At 32.8% G+C, this 9,930-nt stretch overlaps 1 protein-coding gene across 1 annotated transcript; it reads left to right on the top strand.

The window, feature by feature from the left end:
• Positions 1 to 2,364: 2,364 nt before the first annotated feature.
• On the top strand, positions 2,365 to 2,571 carry Smp_131790 (hypothetical protein; the record flags this gene model as incomplete). The annotated part of the gene is made up of 1 exon (XM_018793520.1): positions 2,365 to 2,571. The coding sequence occupies one exon, from the start codon at positions 2,365 to 2,367 to the stop codon at positions 2,569 to 2,571; it is 207 nt and encodes a 68-aa protein (XP_018648024.1).
• Between the last annotated feature and the right edge of the window lie 7,359 nt (positions 2,572 to 9,930).

Below are 9,930 nucleotides of genomic sequence, written 5' to 3'. Positions count from 1 at the left end.
GGCATTAATTTGAATACCTAGAATCTTGTTGTGTTGTTGCAATCAATACCACTTATCTGTTGAGTTGTATGTAGAGCGGTTTAAAGCATCCTTAAAGTTAACACTTTTTAAGCGCTTTAAGTACTTGTTACTTTGAGGATGTAATCTATATTATCAGCTTAGTACTATCCATAAAATATGAAATCTGTGTAGTTAGTTGTCGCTTTTCTGACCATTCAAATACTAGTATTTGACTATAAGTTTTTTCAAGGTATTACTATCGTATGTTGGAACTGTTGAGTGAGCACTGTTGAAGGTAGACGCATGGTGCTAGAAAAAGATTATAAATCATTGAGTGAGGTGTTTGGAACATGTATTACGTGTACCCAACAATCACCTACCTTGACTCACGATATTTGATGACCTGGGAGCGAGTTTGAAAGAAACTAGGGGCGTTCAGAATAAAAGTTGGCATCGATCTTTGAAGTCATTGACCACTGGACTAGGCCATGTTAGTAAATTATGACTACCTTGCTGAAGTCAACTCAATTATCATAACTAACGGTTTGAGAGTGACCATACGGCTCAGAATTGATTTCAGTGACACAGACTCACTCATTCTTTATCTTTCCTAAGATCCTGTATTTTAAAATTATTTTATGTCTTTTAAGCATCTTTCTCGAATCATGTTCTCTATCCCTAATTTCTTTTTACTATCGCTGATACTGTTACTAATTTTATGGCTTTGGCATTCATTCTGATAGCCTTTTCTCTTTGTGATGTGGTGTGGGAATGTTTACTGATATAGTGATGTGCCAGATTTTACGTTGGTTATGGCCAATTAACTTATTGATCGTTACGTTTTTATCAATATTTAATCTCTTTTTCTACTGCCAAAAATCAAGTATTATATGGGATTAGTAATTTTTCAAGAGATTGGAAGTTACTAACAACTAGCGTTTCCGTTGATCACTCTGAATATGTATCTGAGATCATAGTGCCAATTTTTGATACCACTGTCCTTACTTCAATCGAGTTATGCTTTTATCACTGCACTTTTTCTGTTGCAAAGATTCTTTAGATAATCCTTGTTGGAGATATTACTTCTACTAATCAATTTGACGTTATCATCATTTTTTCATTTTTATAGAATTGTGGATGCGGAAGTGCATTTTATGTTAGTGAAATATAGTAGGTAATGACATAAGCACTTAGAAATAACCTAATCTGTCCTTCTTTTGTCCCGAAGATCATGATGTCCTCTTGGTTCAAATAGAGAACCTGTCAATATCACTAAACAATTGAAAAATGATTCATCTTTAAATATTATGTCCGAGGGATGGTAGTTTTGATTTTGACAGTTCTCGTCATCAAAAAATCTAGTGATCAACCCAATCAACAGTATAATTGTTTCGTGATGAAAATGCTACTTCATCAGGTAACTAGTGTGGTGTGTACTACTGATGTCGACAGATATAAGTGGTGTGCATCATCAGTAGAAAGTGAAATACCTAGAGGCAGAAGGTTAAGAAGATCAAAGAAAAGAAAATGATTGATTTGCAAACGAAGAAACAATGACATCTGAGACGATTGATTGACTTTGCGAACCAAGTATTTACTGTATAGTTTTCAGATTTTACTAGGACGTTCTGTAATTTTCTATATAATAAATTTGATTGTCCCACCTGTGTTTTCGTTCACCACACTAGTACTAAGGAAATTGTAGATCTAGGTTGCGACGCTTCGAGACTGCATACCATTTACACGAAACAATTCGCTATGTTATAATCATAGAGTGGTTGACCGTTAGTGATATCCATGTTTGAATATTTCAAGTGAATGGGTAAAAAATATACAACTTTTGTTATGCCAGACCGTTCTGAATGTCATCCAAATTGTTATAAATATGAATTTTCAAAAGTAATAAAGTTCCACTAGGAATGTACCATGTTAGAGCCTCGTCTTAGTAGATACTGTTTAGCTGTTTGTATCGTATGTTTTTCGGTAATTTACAAACTCTGAAAACGATGGTTCTCCAATATTTTCTATCTACATAAAGATTCTGTTGAAATCACATTCTTTGAACTGGGCGTCTTAGTTGTAAGTCTTTAGTTGTCTTTCTATTTTCATACATATATTAGGGATTCAGGTGGGACATGTTTCTTGTTCGTTATACTTTACCTATTAAATTTGAGACAAAGGTTCTGTATTTTAATCTGGAAAAATACTTAATCCAATCATACTGCTCATCCATATCATGGACTTTGAGTCAATTTAATTTATTCATTACATTGTTGGAAGATTTTATTATTTAGCCAGTTAATCAACATTAATTAGTTAAGTGATTTATTACAAATTTTCCTATATGAACTTTTAGCCGCTCTTATGCCGACCACATCTGATTTACTATCTAAACCTGAAAGAGAAAAATGCTGGAAATCACGTGATGCATTTTGGGAATGTGTTATTGATGTAATCTCAAAAAATTCAGAACCTGATGAAGAGTTGGTAAGAAAACAATGTAGCAAACAAAGAAAGCTTTACGAAGAAATGTGTCCACGAGTATGGGTTAGTTCACTATATGGTATTTGAGTTTTCGAATGTTAGAAGTAGTTGGCTTACATACATTCAGCTGATCTCATGAGTCTAATCACAGTACGTAACTAATTAATCATAATTCGTTGTTTCCTTTTTAGATACATACAAGCTAGCATACAGATTAATTATAGTTCAAACAGACATACCACGGGGATTGACGTAAATATGTTTTTTTTAGTCTATCACATTTTATATCATATGAACAAAAAACCAGAAAATGACAGGGGAAAACTGTTTCATTAATATTAATAACAATATTGGTTAGCTAAAATGAATATGGAAACACTTATTGTTATCTTGTGAACTGCACCTAGGAAGTGTACACCTTCCTATACGGATCGTCTAAACATCTTCACATTTTTCCAATCTACTTTTATACTGTTACTCAGGTTATCCGTCCCGTAAGCTGTTGAGTTTTCTGATACCTGCGAAGGATCAATTCAAAAAAATAACTCAGGTTCTGTGGATTTTGCCACTACATTAATTTAGAGTCGTTAGATAGTTTTAATACTTACCAACCTTCATGTTTTGTAATAATGTGTGACTAGAATGTAATCGTGATGTTTTCAATGTTCTTTGCTACTAGCTTACTACAGTGGTGTGATGGAAACACCGGCATGTTTCTCTATAGTTTGGGGACTTAAATTTCAACTATTAGGTTACGGTTTTGTTACGCGTTTTTTGAGTGAATTGATCCGATTGTGGTGTTCCATCTGTTCTACAGTCTGCTTTCATGATTCGGTTACAAAATGCTCGCTCTTGCTAAACACTTAACCAAACTGCTATGCAGTTGAAAGGACTGAAAACAATTGAGAAGCTTTAATTGTCAGTTACAAATACACTGTACACAACTCAGATAATGATTTGTAAGCGATGACCTTGGATAGGTGAATAGTTCTCAATGGTATGCCTCGATTGTACTTTTAACATGTTATATCTGACTTTCAGAACATATAACATGTTCATGCTCATTTAGTCTTCCCTCCCCGAGAGGCTTTTCTTCTGGCATTCAATTAAAGCGAGATCATGTAAATTTGTCATTCTCAACATGATCAGCAACTCTAGTGGTCTTGAATAAATGTAATAAGGCATTCTAAAGTATTATTATTACTTGATGTGTGCGAAATTCCCATTTATTGGTTGTGTACTTCAGTCGTATGTGCTCGATAAATTTGAAATACGAAAGTAAGTTTCAAGGAACATGAATTTTAAGTCATTAATTTTTCATTGTAATCTTTCCAGAATATTTTGATCTCCAGCATAGGGTTATTAAGAAATCAGAAGTTTGTAGTCCAAATAATCTGCCTACTATAAAGTGATAAGTGTATTACAGGTTTTTTTCGTTTTCTTTTATGTAGGCTTATAACTAAATAAATGCTTATTGGTGTTTATTATTCTAACTGTAATTGACTTATGATGCGAAATCTCTTTCTAACTAAGCTTCCTACAAGCAATTGTACTATTTTTTTCTGTTTTAAATATCAATATTGTAATGACATCAGTGTTTTTATAATTCTGATCATGAAATTTTTTAACTTAATCTTTCGATTCTTAAGTGGTGGTTTCCTCAATCTTAGTTTCTATTTTAAATATTTTAGCATAAAACAGTGTATATAGTACTTCTATATCAAATTGGATGAAAATACTTTTTAATTTATAAACCATCAACATTTTAATCTTTTTTTGTTTAATTAGGACCGTAACGGAAGTTAGTGTGATTGAGTTTTGAGATCTGTTAATTATTTCAATTGACTTAGCAACCATATACACAGGTTCGTATAAATAGATTAATAATTACTACTGGGTTATTTGTATCTTAGTAAATAGTAAGAATTGTACCAATCACCCAGTAGTTGAAGTGAAACCAAACTATGGAGGTTTCAAGAGCGCTTTCCTAGAGATTATATCATTTGAATTCACTTGGTGTTGTTTACTTATATCTTCCCATTGTTGCTTAGGACCGCAATTGATCAGTCTCTTGTTGGCATATGTGCATACTGTGCGTATTGCCTTAATTCACAAGCATTATAAGCAAAGATGGATAGTGGCTAGCAGTGGAATTTAGGACGTGCATTTCATCCTATTCGGGACTCATCAGTTGAATGTACCTGCATCTGAGAGTTGATGTTCACTCCGGGACTCGAACCAAACACCGTTCGCTCCAAATGTCATTGCGTTATCCACTTAGCTACTGAGTCATCATTTAATATATTCACCTGTTCAGTTGATACATTCATGTATATCTAACTTAAATGCTACTGGCTATCCTGATCTAACCTTGAAATTGATGTGAAAATTTCAAAGGGTAATACTTTCATGTTTCAGTAAATATGTCATTAGAGTTGGTTTTTGTATACCATATTCCTCAGTTGATTAAAATTCTACTTAAGTGATAAATCATCAAAATAAATCCGGGGCATTTATTTTGGCTAAATTGTTGATAAGTTCAACTGAAGAGTCACTAACATGATATTTCCTGAAAGGTTTCTTTATTCATTATGTAATGAACGAGAACACAGGTGGGGGCAACCAACTATGTGAAAACCATAGGTTCACTACTTCATTTGCAAACCCTCCATCAATTGTCTCAAACTTCATCGTTCTTTCATTGCCATAACAATTACTCTCTGTTCCCATCCTCGATTCCATCTTCCCAACCCCCTACCGCCAGGTATTCCACTTCTGACGGGCGTTATATACTACTTATATAGACGTAAGTAGCTTACGCCATAATTATAATTATTTAGAGGTTTTAAGGAAGTTCTCTGAAAAAGTTATTGATAATTTTATGTCGGCCAGTTTTTCCTTTATATTTTCACGGTTCAAACAATAATGTGTGTGGACTAAGTCGATCTCTGGATATACTTATTGTTTTACAGTAAAATACAACCTACTGAGCTCAGAATGTTTTTTATCATGAAGTGAAATAATCTGAGAAAACTTACCTTACATTTATACCAAAGATTCTCCACAGGATTAAACCTAAAATTTGTTAGTCTCGTGGTGAATACAGTATCATTCAACCTGAGTTATAAATGAATAGTTTACACTGTCAATTAGTTATGTGGCGCGATAATCATTCATTGCCGTCAGAGATAACTGTTTTCTTCTCTACATTATTAAAGTTCGTCAGGTATAAGTTTCTCAGTGGAACCTAGATAAATCGATATTCGATTTTTTCCATGGTGGTCCAGCTTTAATTGACTCATGATCTCAACTATTAAAAATTATGTAACTCAAAAAGTGTCATATTTTTTCACTGCTTTGGACTCCAAAGCTGGAAAAACAGGTTGGTTCCTGATTTTATTAACTAGTTTCAGCGGTCACAATTGCACTATTGTGATAATACGTTTTCATATTTCCTTTTATATTTTCCTCAGGTCAATTTTTTCGACAAGAAGAGAGATTTTGAACTTTTCAAGGCTAAGAAATTTGAGGAGGAGTTGTTAAATAGCGCTAGTTCACAGAGTTAGTGATTGCACTCGATTTCTATAAATATACATTAAAACTATTTCCAGCAAATCCAGTTTTTTTAAACTACATATTTATATAATAGCTAAAATTCAAATGACATTTGATAGAATGGTGTGTAGGTACAAGTGACTCAGTATTTAAATTACGGGGCAACGGGTTCCCAGATAGTTTGAAGTATGTTGGTTACAGAAACATATGTTGAATCATGAGTTTTACTTTACGATGTACTAATTCTGCATAAAATATTTATAAGTTGGGATTTTGAAAAAAAAGATTGTTTTCATAATTGCATCTGACTGTTTCAATGTGTAGTTTGTCAGAATTGTGATAATTAATAAATTCATTTAATATGAACTGGACAACGTTGAGGAACTTAGTGTGTTCAAATTTTCATCTCAATGTCAACGAGTTTAAAACTTCAGCTATCCATCAAACCTTTATTAATAATCCGGAGGCGCGAGGATTATTCGATCGTGCGATTAGTCAGTTTTAATTTCAAGATGTGTGAAAATCTTATAAATATTCATAGAAATAACCCAAATATGTCTGCAAGTCCCTGAAAGAACACTTAACCTATGACCAAAAGCTACCAGGTTGTATTTCTTCGACAAAGCCATATATTATCGGATTTGGATTTATTTCTCTCGTAATTTGAACGCCTTTTCCAATAAAATGAAAACAACTACTATCAGAGAAATCAGAACCGGTTATTGCAAACGAAAGTAGTTTATCTTATTCGATAACAAATTATTTTTCGGGAAGAATTTAAAGAAAAGGTATGTGAAATTGAATTAGTTATTTTCCTAAATTCTAGTAAAGGTATTTTGAAGATTTTATCACTAAACAACAACTGCAAAAGCCATTAAGAAACGAGGAATGCCGTCCAATCCAAATTTAAGACGTCAGAAATCCTTACTCACTTCTTCCGATGGTATTTAATTAAAACTCTTTTGGTTTGAAACAAGTAGGGCAACACTCATCTATTGATTCTAAATATGGTAATGAACGTCTTCATATCTCCCACCTTGTATCATACGGCCATTATTCAATGTTATCAGTGTACAACTCTCTACTGAGTTAACTTCAACGGTTATGGTTTCCAAGTACAACCTAGGAAAATAATGGATAAGAACGAACTAATCAAGCTTCGTCACTAAACTCAACACCACATATTATACTATTTGTGCAGTCTCAGTTACCCAAAGTCCCTCACAACTGTACTTACAAATCCACATATATGTTAGGAAGTAAGGGAGATCTATCTATTCCTCTTAGAATGTTTTGCATGTCTGCAGATCAGGCTCTAGGTAGTTTACAAGTGCGATTGTACACCACCCAAAGATATTACCATGTATTCACTATTTTCAGTAGATTGGGATCCAGAAAACGTCTGCCTATAAAACAAAACAGTCGTCAACCCAATATTGCTTAATTATAACAAATAGCATTTTGAAAATATATTGATCACACTGAACCTTTTTTATGATTCTTTTTTCACTACTTATGAGTAAAAGCTTTGCTAGTATTATAAAAACTGTTAAAAGCATATTTTGATATGTACAATCTTCAAAAACATTTACAAATGTAAAGCACGTTGATTATACAAATTGCTTACTTTGTTTTATGAATACGGAATGTCTCCACTCAAGACACGATTTATATTGTGTGAGTCTACCAATAAATATTACTGCTTTCTCTTATTGGTGTATTCCTGCCTGAGTTCAAGCAGTTGGATCCAAAAATGAAGACTTATCTTTCGGGTATTTTGGGTTAATCAGACATAAGCCAAGCAATAGGGGAGAGATGTTGACGGGCGTACACTACTAGTCAAGATTTGGCTGATCGTTCTGGGGAAATAAACAAACGCTGTTAGTTGGAAACGCGATTTAGTTTTCTGAGGAACACGTACCTATATCTGTGAATAAGTTGTGGTTGCATTTTCGATGGGGTTAGCCAATAAAATTTTCTTACTCATTTTTGATAGCATGACTCCGGTAGCTAGTTCGGAGACATATGTACGAAGCGTGTACATCAACAGCAGACTCAGACAATCAGAACATTCTTCAACGACAAGATGGTTATTTTATGTAAAATAAATCTACGTGCTTAAAATGTTACCTCAATTCCTTGTTTTCTAATACTTTTCCGAGCTATTATTTCTGACTGTACACAATTTAAATAATAACTCAATCCAAAACCTAAAGAGGAAAGGGTGTACAATTCTTGATGTAGGTGAACAAAGCGACCATTAATTATCACTCAGACTGCTTGATAGTCAGTTGTTAATTAAGTTCACTTCACTCTTCTTGGTTATCTAATTTAAACAGTTACATATCACCTAGATTCACGTTTAGTTTCGGTTTGGTTGTCTTTTTTACTGTTAGAAAAAAAATCAAGAAAAGTAGAAATAATACGAACGAGCTCTGGTTTTTAGTACATATGACCACACAATCATTCCTCTGTCTACAAAAATAAATATTTAAATAATATAGATGTTGGTTAAACTTTCGAAAGTTTGTGATGTCATCTATTTTTCTTAATCCTGCTTTCTTACCTCTGTTTCAACCATATGGAGTAATTTACCAAACGAGCTCTACATTTCCTAGTTTTTAGACCCAGAATTGATAATTAGTGAAAGAAACTAACAACAAATTATCACAATAGTATTCTTTTTATTTCACCTCCAAAAAAAAGAAAAAAAAAACGGAGCCACAGTTACATACTGGCAGAACTACTGCTGCTACCACTACAAGGAGTAAGTAGTGGCAGTAGCAAAAAAAACTACCAAATAACTGTATCATCTATGATATATATAATAAAATTACCAGTAATAATGGTTATAAGACCAGTTATAGAAAGATAATCATCATTAGCAATATTTCCTGTTAGCTTTGAGATCCCTTTCCATCATAGAAAATAAACCATTGCATGTATACGACAGTAATTAATAAGTAGTAGTCTTGAAATATGAAGGAAACTGTATATTAAAAACGTGAAAGAACATATAAGTGAAAATAAGCTAATCTGTATGATGATGTATGAGAGTAATCAAATAGTAAGTGAGTTTGTCATGAACAGTAACTATCATATAGTTGAAACAGTTCTGGTTCTTGGGCGTGATAGATTGCTTTAACTACCGATAGAAAATAATAAAAAATTGATTATTTTGGCTTCTAAAATGCATATTATTAGTAAGGAAATTAATGAAACTTAGTGATCAGTAATACAGTTTGTTATCGAATGATAATCAGTTATTATGTCAGCAGGGTTCAGGCTAGTTGAATCAACTAACATTTCAGTGGTAATAAAATATATTTTTCCTTACATTTGCGAGAATTCATTATACGCGCTGTATGAGAATAAATGTATTTCTTATGTCAATATATATAATTGTAATAAAAATGAAATGTTTGCAAAAAAATACTGGATCATCAAGGAGAAAATAAGTATTATCTGTATTTAATATTGAGTGAATAAAATTCAGTTTCGTTTTTGTTAACTGGTCTTTGTTTGTTCTGATAATTCTTTATACAAGGCTACAGTGAATATTATTAGAAGAGAGGGAAGGGCATGATTTTTTACAAAATGGACTGACTGGTAGTTGGCAGTAATTCCTGTTGCAATCTATTTCTTGCTGCTGTCGTTTTCATCAGCACCACAGCCACGAATATCAGAGAATTCTGTTCATAAAAGCACTTCGTAAGGTAGTTTCGAATCATATACACATACAGAGAATAATACATGTACTGTATTGATGTTATTGTTTAAACACGTAATGGGAATAAAGTTAACAATGAATTAAAAGATAAAATTTATTTTAAAGGAAAAAAAAGCACGCACTGTGAATGTATCTAATCCACGGCTTACTCTACTGATAAA

Source organism: Schistosoma mansoni, chromosome 1, assembly GCF_000237925.1.
Source record: "Schistosoma mansoni strain Puerto Rico chromosome 1, complete genome".
Classification (NCBI taxonomy): Eukaryota; Metazoa; Platyhelminthes; class Trematoda; order Strigeidida; family Schistosomatidae; genus Schistosoma; species Schistosoma mansoni.
This window is presented reverse-complemented; position numbering and strand designations above follow the sequence as displayed.